This window comes from Camelus ferus, chromosome 14, assembly GCF_009834535.1.
Source record: "Camelus ferus isolate YT-003-E chromosome 14, BCGSAC_Cfer_1.0, whole genome shotgun sequence".
In the NCBI taxonomy this organism is placed as follows: domain Eukaryota; kingdom Metazoa; phylum Chordata; class Mammalia; order Artiodactyla; family Camelidae; genus Camelus; species Camelus ferus.
The window spans coordinates 22,613,324-22,640,409 of NC_045709.1; the positions used below are offsets into that span (position 1 = coordinate 22,613,324).

At 48.1% G+C, this 27,086-nt stretch overlaps 1 protein-coding gene across 1 annotated transcript; it reads right to left on the bottom strand.

The window, feature by feature from the left end:
* Positions 1 to 681: 681 nt before the first annotated feature.
* On the bottom strand, positions 682 to 25,291 carry SGCG (sarcoglycan gamma). Its single transcript, XM_032496453.1, has 8 exons — positions 25,056 to 25,291; positions 16,243 to 16,437; positions 14,561 to 14,662; positions 10,503 to 10,590; positions 8,819 to 8,938; positions 4,916 to 4,988; positions 3,617 to 3,740; positions 682 to 1,398 (listed from the first exon to the last, which is right to left on the bottom strand). Exons 2-8 carry the CDS (start codon positions 16,435 to 16,437, stop codon positions 1,225 to 1,227), a joined length of 876 nt encoding a protein of 291 aa, XP_032352344.1. The 5' UTR covers positions 25,056 to 25,291; the 3' UTR covers positions 682 to 1,224.
* Between the last annotated feature and the right edge of the window lie 1,795 nt (positions 25,292 to 27,086).

Here is a 27,086-nt window from a genome sequence, read left to right on the forward strand (position 1 = left end):
TTAACACCTTGTTAAAACAGCGTTCCTTCAGTTAGAAAGTCGAGGTGCTGCTGGCCCCACCACGTCTTGTGCTGTTTGGGGATCCTAATTAGAGCAATGGGTAAAACACACACCCAAACCAACACCCACCACTCTTTACGAGGAAGGCATTTCACAGGTGAGCGAGTGGCCTGCACAAAACCAACCTGTGCATGGGTTCAGGGTGCCCACTGGACTTACATACAAATGACCCAACCAGTGATGGGGACTGAGAGGCTGACCTCGAGAGGCTTTACTGGGGCCCTCCCCGTCCACGCGGGCTGGGCAGCTGCCAGCCCCCGCCTACGGGTGGTGTGATTGTGGTGGGTGACAAACTCCTCTCAGCTTTGTTTCTTCACTCGCCAAACAAGCCCGTCTACACAGGTGCCCCGTGGACTGGTGACGGGGACCGAACGAGACACATCAGAGTCTTCTGGAGTGAAAACTGATGTTGCAAAGTAGGGTCACAGTTTAGCTTTAATAGACACTGTGTGACCCGGGGAGTTGTCCCCTCTGAACCTGTTTTACCATGAGTACCTGGGGGAACAGTAACGCCCACCTCGAAGAGCTGCGGGGAGTCAGGGAAGGAAGACAAGCTGTGGGGCCTGTGAGAAATGGCGGCTGACTTTTACTGCTCACTGACTGAGTATAAAGAAAGTGCGATCAGTTTTGTATCATTTATTCCTCTGATTATGTATTAAAAATCAGATCAACCTCCAGGTCCCTTTAACACGGGAAGATTTTCTTGTGAAACCCAACACTGCACGGAAGTGGAGGGGGCACTCACAGCCCTGGGGCGCTGTGGTAGGGACCCACACTGCCTCCGGGGGGGGGGCCACAGCTGGACACCACAGCTGGACACCACGGCTGACGCCACACAGCAGTTCAGTGTTTCACTGCAGGTCCCACGTATGCAAAAGGGAAAGCCACAGTGATTCTGACGGAAGTTAGTCTAGTGGAATAAACACTGCTTTGTTATTTCCTTGTTGTGTCTCACATCCATCTGCCACTCTGAGATCGTGGGGTTCCCAGGAACACGCTCCCTGGTACAGTTTTCTTTCTGAGCACCTTTGGAGAGCGGGTGCTACACCCTGCATGCCGTCTCAGCTTTACAGAATGTCCAGCTGCTCCAAGCGCGGTGGCTGGAGGTCGGCCCTCTAAAGCTCCTGGAAACGAGGCAGGTGCTCTGTGGCGGGTGCAGGTGGTTCAGAGACAGACGTGGCTGCTCTCGTGGCACGTGGTACCCACGCCAGCCACAGACAGGTAGAGTTTCCCATCTGGACACACGCAGATTTCATAGAGTCCCTGTGAGCTGCCAGCGGGGCCCGGGGTGCCCTGAGCCAGCGTGGGCAGACGCACGGTTTCCGCATCAAGCACGAGCTGCTTGGGAAAGAAGGAGGGATGAAGCGGGGGAGGGGGTGGAGGAGGGATGAAGCGGGGGAGGGGGTGGAGGAGGGATGAAGCAGGGGAGGGGGAGGAAGGAGGGATGAAGCGGGGAGGGGGAGGAAGGAGGTGAGCCCCACTCATCTCAGAATGCTCTGGACAAACTCGCTTCCTCTCTGCACAGAACATGACAGGCACCCGGCTTCACTAGAGTCATTACGATGATCTGATTCTCTAAAAGCTTATCTCTAGTTCACATTCAGGCAGGGACTTAATAAATTCCTTCTCCAAGTTTGAGGGAAGTCATGCTTTCCTTTTACTCATTGTGCTGGTTGAGCTAAGAGAGGTTATGATGTGGCACTCCTACAAAGACCCTTTGGAATTATTTGACAAGAAATAATGACCCTTTTGCTGAGTCCCATTTACCCTGTGATCCTCTCTGATGCCAAGCGCCTCCTCCCTGTCAGGATGTAGTTCAAGCCACAGAACTAGATTCATCTTAATCATTTTAACCTGTGAATGTTGGCACTTCTGATTTTATTCTCCTGTGAGAGGCAACTAAATTCCTGTAGAGCTGGCAACCATTTCCTCCAACTTTTAAAAATATTATTTGAAACTCTGCGGCCTTGTGTTAGCTGTGGGAAGGCAGCAGACATGCAGGTAAAGCCCACTGAGATAAGGTGAGAGCCACCAGATTTTTTTGTTCCTATAAAGGTTCAGTTGAACTGAAATGCAAACAAACGGCCACTGGTTGAGATTTGGAAATCTTCCTGACAACTGAAATGAGTATCGTTGCAGTGCGTAGCCAAGCCTGACCCCTCGCAGGGCGCTTGCGGGGAGGCCCGGAGGGCTGCCCTGCCCACGGGCCCGGGCTCCTCCCTCACTGCCAGGCGGCTCTGTGGCCCGGGGCACTGTCACGGCCGGAGACCGAGGGGTGGGGTGTTTTTTAAAAGCAGAACCTAGTTAGGTTTTTGTCCAGTGCTTTGGGTTCTGCCCAGTTCTTTGCTTTCCCCTGACCTGTTGGCTTCCCTCTCTCCGGTTAACTGGTTCATTTTTTTCTAGTTATTTTTCTCCTTTTCTTCCAGGAAACCCCAGTCCCTGGCGATCCACAGACTGCTTCCTCGTTCATCTTTCTTTGCCTTTTCGGGAGAAATATTTTGTGGGAGGCCAGACACCCCTTCACTTTGAACTAGCTCCCAGGAATATCAGCTTTACTTACAGATCAGGCTGGAATGCTACTCATAAAAATGACACCTAATTCATGAAAATAAGTAATATTATTTCAAAATTAAAACCAGTGTAGATTTTCCCAAGGTAATACATTTTCAGTAAGCAGTGACATTATGATTTAGTAGGAAGATTCCCAAATTCTTGATTCCCGCTTTTGCCTTTATCTGCTCCTGGTGTCCCAACTTTCTCAGTTACAACCTGCAGGGGCTTCAGCGATGACTTACGCGTCCCGCCAGCAGGACGGGGCTGGTGCACACGCAGGGGCTGCCCCGACCACATGCCTTCCTCTTAGTATTAAATCAGTATAACTGCAAAGTCATTTTACTGCGCGGGGGTCTCAGCCTGCCGTGCAGTGAGGTGTCATTTCCCCCATTTGACGAGTGAGAAGACAGACCAGAGAGGCCTGTTAACGGCCCTGAATTCAAACAGGAGATCAGCGAGCTGACCTCACACTAGAACCAGTCTGTGCTCCACGGCCCCCTCAGGACTGCAGCTCGGAGCAGTGATGCTTTATTTCTGGACCTGAAGTTCCAGACCTTTCCTTACGGTAGCTCTTATTTTTCATACTTAATTTTCACGTAGGCAGCACTGGTGTTAGCAATCAGCGCTCTGGGCAGTGACAGGTGGTGGCTGTCATTTACAGGTAATGCCCGGTGATGGCCACCCTAGGGGGAGCCCAGGTCACCAGGAAATGGCAGAACTGACATTCTCTGTGAGCCCTGAAGCTCGAGTGTTTTTTCAAAGCGTGATGGCACAAATACCAGTCAAAGAGAGCTGTCTGGACCCAACACAGAATTATTTTAACCTTTCTCGGCCTTTCTTTCAAGTAAACTGTCTTTTCCTTCCTACATTTTCTGCTCTACGCCTCTCACGATGTTTCTTTACAAACTACCATAAATTTAATGCACTGATGCCTTCATGGATGTGTCACTGTGACTTACTGGACGCGAGGACCATACGACAGGGCGCCCTCGACTGAACTCACCGCTCCGTCACTGCTGCACAGGACGATGTCCATCTGGGAAACGGCCTCCATTTCTCCTGCTTGAGCTTTAATGTGAATGCCCTTCGGGGCGTCCATGCTTAGACTCCGTGTTGGGGATTCTAGTCTGAAATGAGGGAAAGAAACTGAGAAAAAACAGCATAAAAAACAGCCCCCCCCAGGAATCCCCCAGCCCATGGCCTAGCACAGAAAACAGAACCAGTAGGGGATCTAGTGTCTTCACTCATTCTCGAGCACCGGTATCTGGTACGTTGCTCGTTGATGAATCCAGAAATACTGTGCCGTAAAGAAGTGAACTTCCCATCAGTGAGAGTCTATGGGATTCGCATCCCAGATGAAGACACTCGACAGTCCCAACCCTATGCAGTAGCTTCAGGCAGTGGGTTAAGCCTCCACCGGCATACCCACCAGGAGAAGACGCTATTTGTCAACCCCTTTGTGACACTATTCTTTAGCCAAAACACAAAAGTGTTTAAGAAAAAGGCAAATTTAAGGGCGACACGTTCATTTGTTACACGTTCATAAAACAGGATGTAAGCCTGGCCTTTGGGGGTGGTTTGCATTTTATTTTTAAATATAGGAAGATTACAGGGCAGATGCAAAGGCTTCTTTTGGAAAAATACAGGATGGATGGAGTTGATAGAGTGGAATTGGCCTCAGCTGGCTTTGTGTTTGTAAAATTTATCAGAATCTCCTTGTGATTTAGTCAAATGTAGAAACAGAACCATGAATATATGGACCAGAAAAACTCCTATTTGCCTCCGCCTGGGAAAGCCTGAACTTCCACCAGATGGCACAGAGACCGCTTGGAAGGTTTTCAGCTGCTCCCACCCCACCCCTCCCCCACCCCTCCCCCACCCCTCCCCACCCAAAAGCTGCAAGGCTGATTTCATTGAATTGTTTACAGACCAATGAGGAGGACAGGACAGAATCCCTCCAGGGCGCAGGGTGAGAGCAGAGTGGAGGTGGGAAGGAGGGGGAAAGCTGAAAGGCTGGTTTAAGAGAAGTGCCTGATAATGCATCTGCGTCTGAACTGACCGTTTGATAGACTAAATCAGAGCAGTTGCTAATTTCTTGTCTACCAGTATTTGCACGTAAAACAAAGCTTCATTTTCTTACGTACATCTCTACGTAGAATTGGATCTGTTACACACCTTGAAATCTTGGAGTGTTTTGAGGAAACGCTTAGAGAAGTGTATGGAATTTATTGGGGAAACACTCTGGGAAGTGTGGGCGAGCATCTTCTGTAACAGCCTGTTTACAGTTCAACAAAATCCTTACCTGAGGTCCTGCAGTGGGTCAGGTCTTACGAGGGGCGTCTCCACCGAATGTTCAAAAAGAGCCCCTTCAGGCCCTAAACGCAAACCAAAGACGCAGCGGTTTACACGAGGGAAGTGAACGACAGCCCACAGCGGAGCGTCCGCGCTGCCTGCTACGGGCGTCTGAGTTCCGGCAAAAACAGCCACAACCGCTTGCCGACTTTCCAAGGACGCCGCGACTTCTCTCGGCTCCTAGACGCAGAATCGGCTTTCTAAAGCAATTACAAATGCCCAGCTCACTTCAAAACTGTACAGCAGTGTAGCCCTCAGGTGGGAAGAGGAATTTCTGCTGAAAACTGCGTAAGTCCATACATTTTAGGTGATAGTAATTTGGTTCATTCTCTCGATTTCATGTGTAAAAACTGTACCTTGTGTCCTTTGTTTTCTTAAGGCACATCAGGAAATTTATATAAAAATCAAAACTTTAAATATTTAAAACTGGCTTTCTGGTTACTGGGCATCAGTGTGTTCCAGCTGTCTCATCAGTCTGAGAACCTGGTCTCACGCGGGACGGGCGCCGCGGGGGTGCGCGGGCGCCGAGGAGACGGTGCGCGCCCTCCCGGTGGTGCAGCGCGCAGGGCCCCGCGAGGCAGGTGCGACTGGTTTCCTGTTTTGGGGAGGAGGAGACCGAGGAACAGAGAGGCGAATTAACTGAGTGGCAGGGCTGTGATTCGAGGTCGGAGCCCCACCTGCAGACTCCCGCGGTGAGCCCCTTCGCGCCCTTGGCGTCCAAGCTGGGGTCTTCCACTCCCTACAGCCGAAGGGCGCTTAACGCCGGGGCAGGTCACTCCCGCGCGGAGCGGCGGTGGACGCGCTGGCTTCGAGCTCCGGGGGCGTGGAGACCCCCAGCGCCTTCGGAGACCTGTCTTCGCGTCTTTAAGGGGCCTGGACCGCCCCCCACGTCCGCCTTCGCTTCCGCAGTGGCTGGGAGCCGCCCTCCGGGCCCTCCGCTGCCGGCGGCTTCGCGGGTGACTCAGCAGCCCCACGCCGTCGCTCGTGACGCCGTGCTGCCCGCGGCCGCTGGGGGGCGCTGGGGACGGCGCTGCCCGCCTCCCGAGGGCCGGGGCCGGGCTTCCCTCCCAGACACGGGCGAGCGGCCTGCGCGGCAGCTCGTCGCCGGGGAACACCTGGGGCAGCCGGCCAACGGCATGCCGTGCCTTGTCGCGAAGAGGGCGTTTTGATGCTATTTCAAGACGTTCCAAAACAGGGGTTAGTGAGAGAGACATGCTGACTCTGGTCACTTGGTAACAATTCTATTTTTAGGGGGAAATAATGAGACTACTTAAAGGCCGAGGTCACTTTCAAACTGGTGGAATTTTTTCATCTCCTTCAATCTGATTTAAAAATGGTTCTTCAGTTTCCTAGCTGACCGAAGGGTGCATGGAAGCGGCTTAAGAATGATGAGAGGTTTCATCTTACTTTTTGGGAACTGAAGACAAAGGCAGCGGCAAGAAAACACGACTTGATCAGAGTCAAGCGGAGCAGTCGGTGCAAGTCAGGATGGGGGGGGGCAGCTCCCTGAAGGCAGGGCCCCTCCGCCGCTCCCCGCACGCCCCAAGCCCGGCGCACGTGACCCACCAGCGCGGGAGGCGAAGCTGAGCCCGGCTCTCTGTCCCCGCCGCCCAGAGGGCCCCAGAGGGGCTGGCTGGTCTCCCTGCGCCCTCCTCGGCTGCCACCTGCTGCTGCTTTTGCTGATCCGAGAAACTCCAACGGCCACCTGGAGCCAATCCATTTAAAATAGGCCAACTTTTTACAGTAAGTGGCGGAGGAAAGCTTTAGTGGGAATTTATTTGAAAAAATTAATGTTTATAGAGATATTCTTACTGTGTCTCATATTTAACAAAACTTAACCATCGCTGCAACAACTCTGGAATCACATGAAACAAAGGAGAAATCAAGTTTTGGTTTCTGGTGCAGTTTTCCCTAAACAGCTGAACCTGTGTGACGGCTGCCGGAGTTTTCTACGTCTGTTACAAATTATGACAAATGCAGCTGCTTAAAACAATACCCACTGGTTAGCTCACAGCTCTGCTGGTCAGAAGTCCTACCTGGTGGGCTTGGCTGGGTTTTACGCCTGGGGGTCTGACCAGGCCAAAGTCCAGGTGTAAATGCCTCAAATGGTAATGGAGCAGCAAATACTGTTTCTTGGTGTTTTCCCTGCAGACCTGATTGCCCGCAGTGCAACAGTGCTCTCCCGAGACCCCTGCTGTCCTCGGCCCGTGTCAGTCCACTTCCTCCAGCAACACTAACACAGCTGCCATCATCAATTCACTTTTAAAGGTGAGGGAACAGCCAACAGAGGTTGAATAATTTGACTAAGGTCATCCAGCTAGTCATTGTTGAGGTCGGAATAAAATCTCAATCTACAAAGCTCACCTTTTCTGTACATCGTAACAGTGGATGTCTGATGCCCAAGGCCCTTGGGTAACCCGGCCATTTCTTTATTAGGCAATGATCAGTTTCCTTTAATTAGATTTCGTAGTGCCCTTTATTTTAGTAAGAAAACCTGGGCACCTGCTGTCTGAGAGTGTGCTGCCACATAGATGATTTCCACAGCTTGTTTTGTTAGCAATTACGTATTACACAAAACTCTGTATTGGGGTTGCGTCCACTTGTTAGGTCAGGAACATTATTTCGTTTTCACTTATGAGTATTGGCAGTAACGTGAGAGAATAAAGTTTCTTCTGGTTTTCCCACAGCACCCAAAAGTCCTGGAATCCATTTAACTAGCGTCTGCCTTTTTACATCTTCTAGTCTTTACAGGAGGTCGGCAAATAAATTTAGAACAAGTTCTGAATATATTTAAAAATAAAATTTCTTTCCAGCCCTAAACATGAATTCTATCAGAACCTCATCCAACCTTTATTACAAAAAGGGAATTTTTTTTTTTTTTGGTAAAAATATAGGGAATCCAAGTACCTACCACAATGGGAGTTAAAAAATACTTGGAAGAAGGCTTTTCTGCAAAAGCCACGTGGAAAACAGACACGTGAATACCTTACAGATGACGGGGGAATTTATGACAAGCCTTTGGGTTATGCCACTTGGAAAGAGATAAAAGGAAACAATGTTGTGGAAGAAAAAAGTGGGTAAAATTTTTGAGGAGGTGTTCATTCTTCTAAGAGAGTATCAAAGAATTTCAAAAGAAATGCCACGAAGAAAACGTCCACACATCCCAACTGCTTTTCCCTATCTGCCTGACGGACCCGGAGCAAACTTGCCGGAAGTGCGGCTTGCTCTGCAGAAGGGCCTTCCACGGGCCCCTCCGTGGGTTACTGTTTTCCTTTAGAGTTGCTGCAGACAACTGGATAAAGAAGCTGTGGTATGCACACAATGGAATACGACTCAGCCATAAAGAGAAGGAAATCTTGCCATTTGCAACAACGTGCATGGACCGTGAAGGAACTGTGCTCAGTGAAATGTCAGACGGGGAAAGACAAATTCTGTACGATGCCACTTACATGTGGAAGCTCAGAAACAAAGCAAAACAAAACCCGAACTCAGACTCAGAGAGCAGACTGGTGGTTGCAAGAGATGGGTGTTGGGAGGTGGGCAAATGGGTGAAGGTGGGCAAAAGGTACAGACTTCCAGTTACAAAATAAAGCAGCCCCGGGGACGTCACGTACAGCGTGGTGACTGTAGTCAGCAATACTGTGTTGTGTATTTGAGAGCTGCTAAGACAGAAGTCTTGAAAGTTCTCACTGCAAGAAAAGAATGGTAAGTATGTGTGGTGATGGACGTTAGCTAGACTTCCTGCGGGGATTATTTCAAAGTATATACAAATACCGAGTCATTAAGCTGTACACCTGGAACGAACGCTGTATGTCAGTTATTCCTCCATGAAAAAGAAAGAGCTACGACTTACCAGTTACTCGAAGCTTATCTGTACCGACCACAACGTCCTTTTCGTCAGCAGTAAACAGTGGCCTGCCGTCCTTGGAGTTGATCTGAAACTGTGGACTCTGGACCTCCACCATTCTGGGACCTGAAGAATTAAATAAGACAGTTTGTTATCAAGTGCTTACTCTCAGCACTGTTGAAGGCTCTGTTTTCACACACACCATCTTGCCCAGCAGAACTAAATCACTAAACATTTAGGATTTGTTACTGTTTTTTTGATTCTATGATTAAATCTTAAGTCCTAAGCCTAAATCTATTACATTTTAAAAATTAATTTAAGTCTCACAGGTGTTAATCTATATCAAATATTTGTACGAATAAATTACTTAAAAGTTATTTTTTTCAGGTTTTAAAACCTTGCCAAAAATAATACAGTTCTTCCACTCAGATGAATTAAACTGGTATTCTTTTGACATTAACCAGCTAAGGATTCTGTATTGTGAAACGTGAGCCTTGAGAAAGACTGTCTCGTGGATGACTCCAGTTCTCGCCTCTGCCCTGCACCTCACCTCCTAACCAGGAGAAAGCAGGCATCGCAGCTCTCTGCCCTTCCCTCCATCTGAGGGACGCGCATCTGTCGACGCCACCCCGACTTTCTATTTCAGTGAAGGGGCATCTCCTTCTCCAAGCTTTAGACCCACTGCCTTCCAAACCCTGGCTGTATTCAGCAGGTGTTTAATGGGTGCCACTCTGGGCCGGGGCTGGGGACACTGTTCCTCCAGCGTGTGAGATCTCGTTCAGTTTCTCACGGGCACATCTGCGTATCCATCAACTTGTGTTTCCTAATTTCTCCTCATGCCTCCAGGCTTTCAATCCTGGCAGCATAACGGCTTAGTCTCTCTAGAACACAGCTCTCAGCACGCGCTTAAGGAGCTGCATGTGTTTCTCAATTCTCTGGTTAGCACATATTCTTTTCTAGAAAAATAAGTTCAGAGTAAATGGATACTTATAGATTTTGTGTCTGAGTCCCTGAGACCCTCACAAGACTCATTCAAGGTGCTGGTCCTTGCTAGAAATTAAACAGAAGCTTTTCAATGAGTACACTGGCCAGTTTTGGATATGGTCACCAACATATTCTTATGTTATTTCACTAATTTGTACCTCAAAACCCTCCAATGACTCTTCATTTAAATGTGTGCATGTCTGCTACAAAGTAAAACTTGTTTTTTCCTCTACGTTTTATCTTCTTTCTCTTAAGGAACCAGGGAGTCCTATAGAATTAGAACTGACGTAACCATGATACGTGGAAATCTGGGCACAGATACACTGGGAAGGAGGCGAACACGGTGGGGGGAGAGAGAGAGAGAGAAAGGATGAAAGCTTTGGCTCTCAGCCCCTGGCTCTGTCTTCTTGAGGGCAGCTCCTTTCCTGGTCTCTGTGAGGTGCTCTGTGTCCTGCAATAACCACTGTGTTCCTTGTGCGACCTTAAGGGTCCTCTGCTTCAGTTAAAATAATTCAGACTGCCCCCCTCCCCGCCCGCCTGCCACACTACTCTCTGTGGTCTGCACAGCGTGGTATTTAGAAGATTCATACTTTGATTGCTCATAAGTAACTTTGAATTCTCCAGGAGAAAAAAATAAATTTATCCATTCGGCACAACTGTTCACGGACCGCACACGTGCAGAGCTCTGTGACGAAGCTGGACTCACCCACTTTCAACCTGCCGGTGACCTCTCCGTCCGCGTCACGCGCGCTCACGGTCACGTTCTGGGTGGACTGCAGGAGCAGAGATGAGTCCTAAACAGGGGTTGGTTCACAACGTTACCCAAGTATGTACTTTTAAAATGACCTTATCTTTGTATTTGTATATAAATTTAGGATTTGTACAAAACTACCTCTCCATTGTCACGGATACTGTGATCCTATACATTTTTGGCTAAGATTATTTTTAACACTTGAATTATATTATGTTAAGGGGGTCAATGCATTAACTTTTTTTCACAAAATATAATAATCTCATAGGTTTATAGTGCTGTGTGCACTGGCCACAATGGGCCAGGTCTACTCTCAGGTCGAAAACAATCAAGTTTTAATCAGTGTTTTTTTCTTTTCCAAGGAAGTAAAATTTCATTTCTTATCATTTTACGTCCAGGACACGATCTAATTTTAAAAGATAAATCAGAGAATGGTTAGCTCTTCTATAATAAATACCTTGTTACTTATGTTCAAAGCGCAAAGGCTTCTCACCATTTCAAAAGAGCTTTTAACATTTCTTAGGTGCCTCTGTTTTTAGAGCTTTTCGTCAGAAGGTAAAGTGACGTTAGGAGCAGGTGATGTTTTCTGAGGGGCCGCAGTCTGAATGGGGCTTCGTTTTACAGAAGACGGCTGGCTCTTACATAAACAGTCGTCTTCAAAAGGAACGCAGTGACTCGGCTGTTGGATTCAGGTGGGCTGTGTCCCTCAGAGGGAACCAAACGCCTTGCAGAGCTGCGGGGGAACGACGTGATTTTCAGAAGGGAAGGCGTCTGGGGGCGCTCTGGAACTCAGCGGGTCCGAAATCCTCCAGCCTGCTCCGCGGAAGCGGGTGGATTTATCAGCCTCTGACCTTTCACCCGGCGGTGTGACCCTGCTCCTCGTGCTGGCGCCGCTATAAAACACCTGGTGTGATGGGAGCTAGCGCGTCACCAGCGGCTTGGGCGTCAGCCTCTCGTTCCGCCCTCCGCGTTCCGAGGGAGGCAGTGTTACTCCTCGCACACGGACGAGGAAACGGGGTTCCCAGGGGGTAAATCACAGCTCACGCAAAGCCGCAGTTGGCAGGTGGCACTCCAGGACGGAACCCGGTCTTCAGGTGCCCACCCCCAGGCTCTGTGCCACCATTCTCCCTGCAGGGAGGGCAGCGCCCAGGCCGGAGCTGTGAGGCCCGCTCCCGCGTCTGGACGGAGCACGCTGTCCGGGGGCCACTCTGGCCGTCGGGCTCCCTCAAGCCCTTCCTCGTTCTGCCTTCCCCGCGGGGCGAAAGGGCGATGGCATTCTCAGCCTGTCGTGCGGGGAGGGGGACCCAAGTGACACAGTTCTGGTCATCGCTGCTGGGGTGGGGCTGGGGTTTCTAGGCAAGGTTGTGCCTTCCTGGTGAAGGGGGTGCGCCCATCGGCGCTGCCCTGGCAGACGTCTGGTGAGCATGGCGGGGTGGGTGGGTGGGCGGATGGCAGACACCGGCCTCTCTTTTTAGTAATTAGGCTGATTAGAGATTGATCACTTTTTACTGATCTTCCACAAGAATCGGCTTTTGGTTTCACTGATTTTCTCTCTTGTTTTTGTTTTCTGTTTTGTTGATTTCTGCTTTTCAGTCTTTCATTTCTTCTCTTCCCTCTGGTTTAATTTGTTCTGATGTCTCAAGAACGGTGCTCTTTCCATTCATTTCCAGGCTGACTGTCTTCACTTGGTGGGAGGTTAATTCTCTTTTGTTTAGAGCTGACTTGGGACCTTTTCTGAGGTGAAGTTTTCTGTACGTGGTTTGACGTTTCGGTGCCAAGCTCCCCAGGTGGATGTGACTGCATTTCCGTGCTTGCCCAGCCGTCGCAAGGCTTTACTGCCGTTCCCTTCAGGCCGCAGGGTCTCTCATCTTGTGACAGTGGCTCAGGCTTCTGTCCTCAGGGGTACCTGGGTCCCCTCCCCCGGGCACGCGGCCGGGCTCCCCGCCCGTCCTTGCTGCCTCGGGGGCCTGGCGGGGCTCCGGCCGCGCAGACGCCCTGTGGCCTCCGGCCTCCGTGGGCTTGGACTCTGAGCTGCTCCTTCTTCTCAGGGCTGTGAGCGTCCGAGCGGCTTCCCGTCAAGAGCACCTTCACCGCTCGGTGTGTTTCTGCTTCGTCTCATTTTTGACCACATCTGTATGTTTTTAAATACAATCTTTTTGTCTCACCAGATATAATTTCTATGTGTTTTGGATAACGGGCAGGGTGGGTGGGTTTACATCATGAAGCACAATCTTGACAGGACCTCACGGACTAGTGCTGAAGGGTTACCGCGTAATCGCACGTTAGAGGCCGGAGTACCGTGCTGAATTATATTCATAATGAAGAACTTCTCTCAGCCTAGCAATATTGATAGATGAATTACGTGGCAAATTTTGTAAATTCACAAGGTAATTTCTATAACTTTATGGGAAATTACTTCCCAGCCTCATCTTTGAAAAGGCGATGTAACCAATACGTCAGTGTGTACAGAAATTGGAGGGCATAATTTTGCTCAGTTAATCCTATCATTAGAATGCCATGTTAGTTACAAAATACAGCTGTTATCACACAATGTTATTCCAAACGTTTCTGTAATTTCATGCGCTGATCACACTGAGACCTTAATATGTGATTATCCAAAATAATGTACATAACTTTGCTCCTCTTTTTTTAAAGCCTACTGGAGATGGAAAAGCCCGCTAAGACATAGCAGAAGGGTCACCAGTTCTAGAACATTTCATTTGCTGTGCTCTGACCACCCGGTCGCGGGCTGCTCTCCCACGCTTACCCTCCAAAACGTGACAGGAGCTCGGCCAACGTAACTCTGGGGAAAAAGGCTGAGTTCTAGTATTTGAAGTCTTTGCCCCATCTGCCTTCCCTTTTTGCAAAAGCCTGTGTGAATTCCCCAAGTTCCGCACGCCGGGCTACTCAGTGCGCTGAGACGGCGCCGTGCTGGGTGTGCTGGCCGAGCAGGGTCGCGGCATCAGCCTCACCGTGTGTCCGCAGTGACACCCCAGGCCATCTGCCTGTCCCGGCTGCCTCGCAGGCGCCACCAGAGGGAACGAACCGGGGGTGCTGACCACGGAGTGCTCTGTGCTCCGGGACCTCTGCGTTGCAGCCGGTGTGGATGTGATGTTTCAGGCCCGACACCGCAGTCGGAGGTAGAGCCTGGGGCTGTCCCGGTCTGGCTGCGGGCGAGCTCTCTCTCCCACGAGACCGAGCGTCTCAGTCCTTGGCTTTTGGTTGCTGTCTAACTGCCCTGGAATAGCTGATGCAGCCTCTGATGTAGGAGACGTTGCCCAGGAAAGTGGGGGGAGAACAGGCCATGCTCTTCACCAACCGGAGAGTTACAGCTGGATGGAGTTTTAATCTTTTTTTGAGATAAAAGCACCTTATCAATAACCTAGCAAAGTGTTTATTTCTACAACAAAGCCTACAGCATCACATAAGGAAAAATAGAACATGTAACAAAAATCGTTTGACTCTTATTTTATGCTTGTTTCTCCTTGTTAAAAATTTCATGGAGGTAAATGAAGATAATATTTAAGGCAGATTTACTATTAAAGTCACATGATTATTTAATGGTGATGTTTAACCTGTTTATGGAGAATCCTACAGGACTCTCATCTCTAATTTGTATAATTAGTACAGGACATTCCACTAGGAGACCAATTTCTTTCTCAGCTTCTCATTTAAAATTTCTTGAAATAAGTGTATTTAAATTACTTGGAAAGAAGTGTAGATTGCTTTTGATACAGGTTTTAATAACTAAATCTTTACTTTATTATGGTCTAAATTACTCAGGCTGCCAAATTCGGATCCGACGCATGCGGAAGTGGAGTCTTTTCAGAACGTGACGCCAGAAACAAGCCGCACAGCCTCGCAGACAGGCTTGTTGTAAGGGCTGCGCCAGGAATGTGCGTCCTTGCGTACAGTCTAAGGACTCTCCTCTGAAATACATTCAATTTCTGTGCTTAACCACGATTTATTTTTCATAAAACACAAATTATGTAAATGAGCCATCATTTTCTTACCACTCTGGAGCGGATCTCTTTGGCGTACAGTGGGAATAAAAACTCCGACTCCCCTTCCAGGCGAAGTCCATCGCTTGTGACGTGCAAGTGCCCCATCCCTGCCTGCAAAAGGGACGGGACAACAGTCACTGCTCTCTCCTTCATTGTTTTCAGTATCAACTTACATTACGTGTGCTTTTTCATGGCTCTCCTATCGCGTCTTCCTCTATTTCTCTTCATTAAAATTGTAGTTGTTGTTATTCAGGATTCAGTGTTTTGTCATCTTGCATGAATGCAAAGGACTGTTTAGGAAATGCATGTAAGAGCGGAACAATCACTTTATAATAAACCCCAAGAGCCCCACCAGCACGTAGGGAAAAGAATCTTACCGTTTCTATCTAATTTTTTTAAATTAAGAGGCAATGACGTGGACTCCAGAGGCTCACAGTGCTACGAGTTTTAACACATGCGTAGGTCCTGGTAGCCACCTGCACAATCTGGATACAAAACAGTCCTATCACCAGGCCCCCAAACACCTGAAACAGCTTTTTAAGTCAGGCTTCAAGTGCGTCATGTGAGTTCACAGCGTAACACTATTTGTGGGGCCCGTCCTAGGTGACAAGCACCACGGAGGATGTGGAGCTGTGTCCCAGGTGCCTGCTCGCAGGGCGTTTCCTCATGAAGTTTCCAGAAGGGACAGACTTCACTCTGGAGATCGCCAGTGACCGGCACGCTATTAAACCTTGGGACCCTTTAAAATGTCCTTCCCTCTGTGTTCTCAGCAGAGTTCAACACCGGACCTCTTTCTCCTGGAAACACCATCGTTCTCTGTCTTCTCTGACACTGTGCTCTCCAGGCCTGCCTCCTGCTTCAGGGGACGGGCGGTCTCTCCTCCCTGGCCCCCCCCCCCGCCCCCCAGGCCTCTCAGGGTCTTCCCCCTGGCGAGGGGCGGTCTCCCGGCCATCTGCACAGCCGAGGGGCTTCCTTCAGGACGCCCCCTGACAGACCCCACAGTTTAGAATCTGAGGAGTTCAACCTTGATTCAATCTCCAAAAAATGTCCACTGCAGCATCTTTTCTCTCTGTGACTATCTTCCAAGACTAAGACGTTCTACGTTAAGTAAAGGTTGTTCAGGAAGTACACTAAGTATTACAAGAGCATCTACAATCACTCAGCTGTCTTGAGAAAAGAATCTGAATTCCTTAGGACTGTGGATCTTTTATTCACTAAGTTTGTTGTCAACCGTTGAAGTGTGGACGTGAATCGATTGGATTTCAGGATGGAGCTTTTTAAAAAATGAGAAAACAGTGTCTGAATGTTAAATATTTATAATTAATGAGATTAGGAAAATATGATTCATAAAATGTTACCAATTAATGAGTTAAATAATCTTAAGCAATCATGATGCAATCAACCCAAACTCAAGATCATGACATTTTTGCCTCGTGTAAAGATGATGACTAATGGAAAACTGCAAGGAAAACAAGCCAAAAAAGCAACGCGCTCTAGTTCACAGTGAAATTATAAAAAAAGGTTAAAAAGGAAATTAAATGTTACACGTATTTTTTTTTGCCACTGAAAACTCTGACCCAGACAGGAAACAGATGTTAACTACGTGAAAGGAAGCTTCCACGACATCAGGTGGACGGAGTGACAGCACAGACAAGACGAGGGCAGGCCGGGCAGGGGGAAGAAATGCTTACGGGGGAGAACCACATCACTCGGAGAATCCACACCGCCAGAGCCAAGTTCACGAGGAGGAGGACGAGCAAGAGGAGGACGAGCAAGTAGAGGCAGCGCTTCCTCCAGCCGTAAACGCCGATCTTGTAGACACTCTGGTTCTCTGGCCTCTCCACGGGGGCGCCGCCGGTGGCGGTGGTGTACTGTTCCCGCACCATCTGCCCCGGGAGCGGGGAGGGAGGGCGGGGACGCGGGCAGAAAGAGAGAGCATCTGTTTGTCAGTATTGATTGGCCATTAGTCCAACAAAATATTTTTACCCCAATAATGAATCTCCAAAATTAGTGATTTTTCAAAAGAGCAGTAACGATTACTTTGAAACATGTCACTGTATTTCAGCCACAGTGACAACCTGTCGTGGGAAGTACTTAGATGTGCCAAATCCATGTGAAACCCAGTAACCGTATCTTCAGATTTTAATCAATCAATTCAACATACATACAGCTGTCACAATTCTGCAGGGTTTAACTTGGAATTGAAGCATCAACTAACAACAGTCAAGCCATTAAGTCCTTAAAAGATCCAGTGGGAGGAGTAATTAAGCTGGTACCTGTAAGTCCTCTTAAAAAGGCCCGATCACTCAATTTTCTGCCGTTGATTAAATTCCATCTTCCTTCAGCTACTAAATTACTCAGAATTAAAAAGGCTCTTGACAAGATGCCTCCCACATCAGCTCTCGCCTGTAATGAAGGCCTGCGTATTGACCTGCTTCAAGACCAAAGTGTGTGCGTGTACAGATGTCTACAAACACTCACTGTTTTATGTGAATTAGAGTAAGAGCTTTAAGAACAGTTTCAACTCCATGAAGAGATTTTTAAAAATTGTTGATTTTCCCCTTTACACAAGAGAAAAAAGGACATGGTTTTAATTTTTTAAATTAAGATTAGAAATTATGATGACTTTTCTGTTTGTAAATGTTGCACAATGATGACTCAGAACAGAAAATCTTCTCCCCTGAGATTTTTTAATGCGTTTATTTTTAGGAATGGTCTGGAGGTGTCCTTATTTAAAAGCTCATGGTCTGAAAGAGTTCTTTAAGTTTCTTTCCAACTTACCAGTAGGCATTCTCCCGTGTTCTAACTGACTATCTCCAATTGTGCTGTTCATCACTCAGTGTTTTTCAAATGCTCAGCACTGATCCGCATTATTCAAAACCTCAGTGGTTAAGGATTTCAGAGGGGCACCCTTTATTTATGCGGCTTTGAGGACCTCCAGTCTTTTATGTTAGAAAGTCCACTGCCACTCACGCAGACGCTCCCAAGTCTCAGAAGTCACTCTTGCTTCTCCTGCTTCCCTTCAAGCCCCCCACCAGCAGGTCTGACCTCCTCTGTCTTCATCCTACGTCCCAAATCTGTCTCCATTTCCACTGCTACCGCTCTAGCACCAGTCGCCACCAACTCTCGTCTGCAGCCCTGCAAAGCCTGCGTTCCCCCGTCCCCTCGGAAACCCCTCTCTACCCAGCAGCAAACGTAGAAGATGTAAGTCAGCTCCTGTCCCTCTGCTGTTTCAACCCCCCCCCCCCATGGCTTCTCCCCGGTGAGAACACCCAGGCTCCCGGACCCTGCGGGAAGGACTCTGCTCACCTCTGACTTCGCCTGCTGCCGCTGGGCTTGGGCTCACAGCGCCCCATCGCCTGCTGAACAGCCAGGCTCGCCCTCAGGTCAGGACCACTCCGGCACTCCCCCCCCCCCCACCTGCCACCCTCTGCGGGCTCCTACCTCTCTGTCAGTACCCGCCTACCTGTCCCCTCCTCAGAGAGGCCTTCCCTGGACACACACCGGTCCCATCGCTTCACTCTCTTGTGTCTATTTCCAAGCACCTGGCATCTAAACAACGGTGGCAAATCCAGACTTTCTGTGAAAGATGGGCTAAGAGTCCGCAACTTGATTGGGAAGGGTGGCCAGAAAACTGCACTGAGAGCAAGCACTTCATTTTACCGTATTTCTGCAGATCAATAAAAAGAGCAGTTTTCCCAGAACGTCTGGTTCCCCCCCCCCACGGTTTCCAGCTGCTGCGTAGTTCTCTCCCTGCATTTACCAGTTTCCTGCTGCTGGTGGAACATGTGTCCACACCCTCAGTGGCTCGACCCAACACAGTCTTGTTCACGTCCAGGTGTGGGGTCACCAGTCGATTATGAGTCTTCTGCAGCGGCAGACGAGCGTGTGGGCAGGGCTGCGCTCCTCCCGGGGCCCCGGGGGCTCCGCTCCTTCCGCTTTCCAGCTTCTCCAGGCCACCCACCCTCCCTGGCTCCAGCCCCTCCTCCTGCTCTCAGTCTCCGCTCGGACTGTGACACATGAGGACGCCCGTGATGGCGTGGGGCCCACCTGGGTAACCCGGGACCCTCTCCGCACCTCAGGGCCTGACAGTCGTGCCCGCGCAGTCGCAGCCCCACTCGCCCCGAGAGGCTCCGGGGCGCAGGGCGTGGACGTCTCCAGGGGCATCTCCCCACCATGGGGAGCTCTTGTTCCCACGTAAAATCGAGAAAGCTTCAGCACCACTGATGCCAGGTTTGCCGTGGTTTCCAGGAGGGCTGGTGGCCGTTCCGTTACGAGCGTGGCCCTCAAACCCCCGTGCAGCCCTGGCCCCCGTTCTGTGTGTCTGAGCGATCCCCTGCCTGCTGGCGGCCTCTCTTTAGCACGTAAACCCCACAGGACTCTTGTTCATTGCTGTGTCCCCAAAATAGTGCCACCGGCAGATAGCAGGTACAGGAGACAAGCCTGCAGGGGGTGCACGGAGGAGGGAAGGAACCAACAGACGGAAGCCCTGGTGGACCCGACAGGGGTGACCTGAGCTGCCTGCTGGGAATGACACCAGAGAATGGGGCTGGGTGAATGGGGCAGGTCCCTGGGGACACAGCACATGAAATGTTCTGTGGTTTACGAACACACTCAATCCACTAAGAGAAGATTCAGTACTCCTGGTGCAGGTCCAACACTCTTAAACGACTGTAGACCATGAGCTCATCCCAAACGGCCAAGAGGAGAAAAACAGAACATGCTTTCTATGCTAAAGCATTTTCACAAACAGCACGTTGGGAAGAGGGTTGTCATATATAAATATGAAGTCTTCAGGATTTTAAGTTCTGAAAGAAAACTAATGAGGATAAAGCAGAAGACAAAAAAACAGCCTTTTTTAAAAGGGGGCGAGCCACAGCCTGAGGCCCCAGAGGACAGTGGCAGGGCTTCTGTCACCGTCTGCCCTGGTGAACAACAGGCCTGGACACCTGTAGCCTGGCGTCAGCTCTCCATCCTCTCTGGAGCAAAACTCCTGAGGGAGTTGACACCTACGGGCCATAATTTCAGGTCTTCCATTCTCTTCCGAACTCAATCCCAAACAGGCTTCACAGCCAGCACCCTGCTGAACCCGCCCGTGCCCACTCACCGGTCACCTCGCTGCTACACAGCCGTGCGCGCACACGACCGACCTCGAGTCGGCACGTGCCCAAGAGCCAGTTGCTGCCTCCTCCCTGAAACCTCTGCCCATTTGGTTTCCAGAACTCCCCCCAGCCTCTTCTCACTGCCAGGGCTGCGACTCCTCGTTCTCCTTTGCTTGGCCTCCTCTGCCCTCCGCCCTCCCCTCACTTCTCTTCTTCATATGCATTATCTTTAAGCAGAGGCCTCCCCAGTGTCTGTTCACCCAAGACTCCTTCACCCAAATGGGAATCTCAAACTTCACTCATGTTCCAAACAAAACTCAAAACCTCATCTCCCCAGCCTGCTCCTCAAAAAACTCTCCCCACCTCAATAAAAGGCAACTTTTATCCTTCAAGGTGCTCAAGTCCAAAACCTGGAGTCTTTCTTGATCCCTTTCCTCCGCCACACCTGATCTGATCTGACGCCAAGTCAGCAAATCAGAACGCCACCTTTAGTCCAGGACCGTGTTCCTCTCCACCGTCCTGCACCAGGGTGACTGCACAGCCACCCACTGTTCCCTCCCACAGCCCGCGATCTCCCAGGGCCAGTTTCCAACACGGGGGTGGGGGGAGGCCTCCTTTTAAAACACCAATCGGATCGTGTCCCCCCTCCATAAAATCCTCTGATGACTATTTCCTCCAGAGTGAAAACCAAACTCCTTACCCTGACAGGTGCCGCCCACCCTGTCTCCATCCCGTCACCCTGCCCCTCACTGCAGCTCTGGCCTCACTGGCCCTGCTCATCCACGTCCACGCCAAGCCCCGTCCCACCCCAGGGCCCTGCAGCCGTGACCCCGCCTAGCTGTGTGTCTCTCTGCACCGTCTCCGCTTCACCTTTCAAAACAGTGCTTAACACTACGTGACGTATGATGCATTTTACCGCTTCCACATACAAGTCCCAAGAGGGCAGAATTTGCAACAGTTCCGTTACTTTGCTGCACCCCCGGCACCCAGCAGACTACCCGCCTGGCACGTGACATGTGCTCAGGAGACGCCCGCTGAGCGGACGCCCGTGGGGACCTGAGCGTGAGCTCTGCCTTCACTTCCCCTGCCCTCGTTTGCCTCGGTGGCGAGCCTGTACATTTCAGTGCGTTCTTTAGGTATTAATTGTTTAAAACCTTGCTGAATAAATGAAATGTGAACGTGAGAGGGCAAATACCGGGGTGCTTTTATTTACATTTAAACGTACAACAGGCACTAAAACAAGCTGAGAGTTACTTCAGTTTCCCCAACAGTCTAAGCAGGACGTGGAGACCCGTGCACCGGGGGGCTCGGCTCGGGGACCAGGAGCGGCTTCTGAGCAGGCGGCGGCAGGCAGGCGCCACCACAGCCCTCTGAGGGCCCGGGAAGCGAGCCAGGGGCAAGCACGGTTTGCTCTGAGTCACCCAACCCGTCCAGCCTGAGTAAGAGCGGGACCCGCCTCCTGAGCGGAACACTGGCCGCAGGCTGGCTCCTGGAGCCTGGGACCTACTTTCTGGCCCTTCCATGGCTGAGCTGTATTTACCCAAACCATTTCTATCTGTTCCCAAATCTGGTTTTTTTTTTCCAGTTGTATTTCTTATTATGTCACATTCTATGATGACCCACTTCAACTCTCCTGGTTTCACTCATTGTTTTCAGTGTTAAATGTGTTGCATTAAACAAGGATTTTACTCCAGATATGCATGGTTTGTTTTTTAATTTTTTATTTATTTATTAAATTGACATCGACCCAGTTTACAATGCTGTGTCCATTTCTGGTGTACAGCAATAATGCTTCAATCTTATACATATTAATTTTTAAATTCTTTTTCATTACAGGCTACTACAAGATTTGGAATATAGTTGTAGATAGGCATGGTTTAAAATGACTAGGCAGCTAGCACAGGGAATTACATCCAATAGCTTGTAAAAACCTATAATGAAAAAGAACATGAAAAAGGAATATATATATATATATATACACACACATATATGTATAACTGAAACACTATGCTGTACACCCGAAATTAACACAGCATTGTAATGTAACTATACCTCAATTAAAAACATTTTAAAAAGAAAAAGAAAATGATGAGGCCAAACACTCAACTTATTTAATAAATTATGAGCTTATGTTGTTCACAGCTCATGGTGGCTTTCATTTTTATCTGACACTATGTCTTCAGTTTTCGCCAGAAAAGACTTTCAGAGGCTCTCTGGTTCAGCTGGCTCCTTTCAGGTATTTGCTGTAATCAGCTCTGGGAAGGATGCCAGTTCTTTGTCACTTTGAGGTCAGACAGCTGTAAAGCAGTGTTCATGCTGGTGAGAAACTGAACTGAAACGATGCACAGCACCTTGCAATCTACTTACTAAAAGCTTTACAAAAAATACTTTATATTAAAACTTAAAAATATATTCCAAGATGAATAATCATGAGTTTAACTTCATCTTGAGCAAAAATTATTTTCATAGGCTCCTCTTTTTCCTTTAGAAAACAGTTTGTTATCATAACAAAAAAATCACAGCCCTTTCCCTGTTACCATCTTTAAAGGATGCTGAAGGTATACTTAATTTTGGTCGGCTTTAAATGCTTCTCTCAAATATAGTTATTAACATTTTCATGGATAAGGCTCCAGGCATAAAATTTTGTTTTGCAAAAATATCAGTTTTTATATGCTTTTGAATTCACGGTTCTCTATTTATTATTTAAAATGAAACCATCTCAAGGATAGAAATTCTGCCTTCTAGATTCTTCAGTTCTTGTCCTAGTACATAATACAGCATCTGAACACAGTTCAGTCTACTAAAGATATGTTGTGAGGTGACACTGTTAATTTCAACTACCATTTCCCGACATGCCTCGTCTGGAGAGGCTGTTGCCAGGAGTTTGAGACACAGAGATGATAAATACATGGATGATGTTCAAAAGGAACAAACATAAAATGATTTTGAAAGGGCGAGTTTGACAAAGAACTGAACAGAGCCCTTAGAAATGAGAAGTTCAGTGACATTTTAAATTCCAGAGCAGGAGTTGTATAGCTTAAAGTTATGACATATAAAGACAGTTTCCCTGTATTTAACAGGCCATTAGAGCTGAAAAGAGAATCGACGTGAACGGGAGGACAGATCTTAGAAGCCACATGGACTGAGAAGCCACGGGGAGGAGGGGTGGGCGAAAGGCCGTGGCTGGGGAGGGCGCCGTCTGGGTACAGCTCACTGAGGCACCAGTGGGACTGACTGGAGAAGACACAGGGAAGACAACGATCCAGGAGGTGAATGGCAAGAGTTTTCTATCATTGAAGATGTGCTGGATTGGAAACAGATAACGACTCCTGAGCAGGACAGATTAATTCAAGGTATTAAATGAAATCACGCTGAGTCGGGAGAACACCAAAAGCAAAGGGACCTCCTGATGAGCATGGGTCCCAGACAGTGCGCTTCCTCAGAGAAGTTTCACGTGTAAAACCCACCAAGAATGCTTAGAACAGGCTTAACACAGTCACAGAGGTTTTAGGTGCTGTCTCCACGGCAACAGCTTCTTCCTGCTGGTTCTCCCTTGAGGTCCGATTTCCAGACCTCAGCTGAGCACATCTCTCAACTTTTCACAGCTTCTCTACCCACTCCCACCACGCCCCCTTATCCTGTCTCCATGGCAACCAGTGACCTTCCCGAACACGAAATCTGTCCTACGGCCTTAGGAGGAAACACAGGTCCCTGGGCACACGCGACCCTTGGGAACCCCACCTCCTGCTTCACCAGCGTGCACAGCAGGGCACACCAGCAGAACCCAAGTCAAGGGACTGGGATGCTGCCGGGGACTCCGAGAGAAGTCCTGAGACTCGGGCAAAAACCCACGGATCACTGTTCTCTCCTGCATCTACTGTCCCATAAAATTTCCTAAGACATAATAACATAAGATAAAAAATGAGGCTGGAGTCTGCAATGGTGAGTAGAGTCGGGGAGGAATTCTGCAAAGCTCATGAGAACACCAGAGAGAGATCTGGCCCTGAGGTAGGGCCTGAGAAGAACAAAGCTGGACGCTGCTGAGGCTGAGAGGAAACGGAGGTGGGAGGGAAAGAAGCAGAAGGCAAGTCCTGCAGGTCCCCACACCCCTCGCAGGAAACCACAGCCCAGGGCTGGGCGTGGCTGAGAAGCAGCCGGGGGCTGTGATGAATCAAGTAGAACAGGGAGCTGGGGGGACCTGAGGTCCTGCAAAATGTGCAAAATTAAACAAAATGGGCACCCATTCCAAATTTACCACTGACATTTGATTTTCATATTCAATATAACAGCAATCTAGTTTAATGACTAGAGAGTATATATTTTTAAAGGACAATGTGGAACAATTTTATTTTCAGCATTTTAACTGCAAGCTTAGCCAGCATTTTGGGGAAACAGATTTGTTAGTCTTTGGAATTTGATATTTAAATATCTTGAAATACTGCTTTTCATTTGGCTTTGGAAGAAACCTGAGATAGATTCCGAACCTCTAAGACTAACACCAACTTGGACCACCGGTTTTGAAACTTGTGTGTCTTTTTGTATCCGCCTCTACAAAATGTTTCCAAGAAAATAAGCAAAAATAAACATCGTACTGGTGAGTTATTCCATCCTGCTGGCCAGTCTTCTGCCAGCTGAGCTATATTTTCCCCATTATCTGCCTTGACGCCTTTGCTCGTGAACTTGTCTTCCAAATGCCTGGCGTTGACTTGAGATCCACCAGAGGGAACAGACATTGTAACAGGACGGAGCACAGCATGTTTACCTTGTACCCCATTCCCTTCACTTTTTGATACATATTTTGAACAACACCTTACTTTCCCCAGACTTTGGAGGAGAAACATCCTTCCCTTCCTTATCCAAGGAGAGTGGGGAGCTGAAGCTGGCACTTCCCTCTTATTTTGCTCACTCTCGATTTCTCAGATTACCTGGAATTCCGTTCTCATGAATTTTACTGTGGTTTTAAACTGTAACAAAGCTTTGGACAAACTAAAGCAAATGTAATTCTACCACAAAAGCTTCAGAGTAGAATTAGAAGTAGATGATTATAAAGATTACATTTTGTCTAGATTAACTACAGAGTAACAAATGAATGCCTGATAATCCAGAAATGCTCTCACAGTAGTCTACAAACTAAAACCACCAGAAGGATGTGATTATGCTAAAACTATGTAGCATGTTAGCAGGTCGGAGTAACTTGAAAGACGGCTGAAATGAGAATCTAACTCAATTTCGCTGAGACAGTTATAATCATTCTGAGGTCAATTTATTCAACATTTTAAACATAATTTAGTTTCTATTATGTCACCTATGAAGGGAAAAAAAGACAAGAAGCTTTATACCTCTTTGGTTTTTAAATTGAACATTGTAATCATGTAAAATCCAAGTGAAAACCAATTACTCACCTTGGATGTTGGAAAAAGTGTGCCGTGAATCAGCTACCCCCGCTCGGGCTCCGGGGACAGTGTTTCAAGCTGTCCCATGACTCGCCGAGGGGGAGAGCGGAGGGTCTGGGCTCAGATCCCCAGCTGGCCTGGGAGGAAGGAGCCCTGGTCGGGCCTGGGCTCCAATTTCACCCCCTCCTATTAGCAACAGGCGCGGCTAATTTTACTCGGTGACACAAACAGCTCATACCACACTTAAAATTGTTTGGGCACCAATTCCAGGACGAAGCTCAAGTGTGCCAAGAAGAAAAAATTCTTATAAAACCAGCAGTTAAACCCTGACTCATGATAATCTTATGTAATTGCAACTTTCTATCGTGAACTTTGCCTTATATGAACAGCAGAAACTTCTAAGATGAGTTCCCAGCAGAACCCAATGTTGACAAGATCTCAAAAAAAAATCCACCGCAGATTAACACACCACATCCAGAACTTGCGTCTTTACTAGCATTAAATGTATGCTGATCTCATCCAAGTAAGCTGCAAATTCTCATGTAAGTCACTCTTCAAAAAGCATTTTCCTAATCAGCTACACTTCAATAAAAAATCAAATTAAAAAAATCACTTTCCTTAGGTCTCTTTTTAAGTAAAAAAAACTTTAACATTTGAGAAAATCTTAAATAACAACCATCATAAAAAGAACGTAAGCTCTCCACGTTAAAATTGCTGAGTTATTTTCCAAGTGAACTAAATTTATATTTTGTTTAACAAGCTATGTGAATGTAACAAGGTGATCTTATGTTGTCTCATCTCTCCTGAAGAAGAGCAATTAGATCATTCAGTTTTTATAAGGTGTGAAGGAAATAGAATACATATTAAACTTTTGAACAATCTTAAATTTTTATTTTGCATAATTTTTACAGAACCTGGTTTGCAGCATGAATTAAAACCGACTAAATTATATACTTGAAATTCATATTTTGGCCCTAAGCCTTGACGGCCGGAAGCAGTGTAATACTCATCCATACGCTTAATTTTGACTTTATTTTCTTCTTGAGAGACTTTCTCTCTTATTCTATTTATTCATGCTCTAACTTCTTTTGAAATTTGATGCTTCTTACACCAACAGCTGCAGGCCTTAAAGGAAAAGCTGACACGGCTTCAACTGCTCGTACATTTTATTTATAAGGCATTTAAAAATCTTTCACGAATTCTCCACACGTTACTATCGTTCCTCTCCTGGCAATTCAGTTACACGTAAAATTCCAGTTCTCAACAAAAGTATCTACTATGTTTAACAGTGATGATATGAGATGTATTTTTGTATCATTGTGTGTCTGGAAAGTCAAAATTTGGAACTTCTAACTCAATAGTCTTTGAACTGTCACACTTAAAGGTCACTTACTGAGGGACCTTTCATCAACCCGTAAACTGGCTTTATAGCGATGAACTTTCCAGTGTTGGGGGCTGTTGAGTTCCAGCCACATTCACCGATGATTTAACCTCTGCTTTTAGTCCTGCTGGAGGATGACTTCGAGAAAAAAAGTCTTCCGATTTTATAGGATGGTTGAGATTATCGGAACAAGATCCTCAAAGTTCCCAATGTGGCTCTAATTCAGTAACTCATGCACACATCTCATCTGTTTTCAGCAGAATCATAACATTTTAAAGCTGTAGGAGCCTTAGGAAAAGCTAGTGTAACCCTCCATGAGATGTAAAGCAGTCCGCTCAAGGCTGGAGCTGCTGAGGGCAAGGACGGAAGAGACTCTGAGACGGGATCATTCAAGGTTTGGAAAGAACAGGGAAGTCTGAAGGAGCTGCCTTGAAGAGCGAGGGGGTAAATGTCCCAGTGAAATGAATAAGGCCGCACCCAGGGCCCAGCTGGAGTTGGTGGATAAACTGCAGTCCCGCTTTCAGCAGCTCCTGGGGCTCCACACGCCACCTGCAGCCGTGAGCGCCCGGGACAGCATCTGCCCAAACCAGCGGGCACTCCCCCGCCTCCCCGGACCTGCTCTTTCGTCCGGCCTTCCTTCCTTGGAATGTGACTCCATC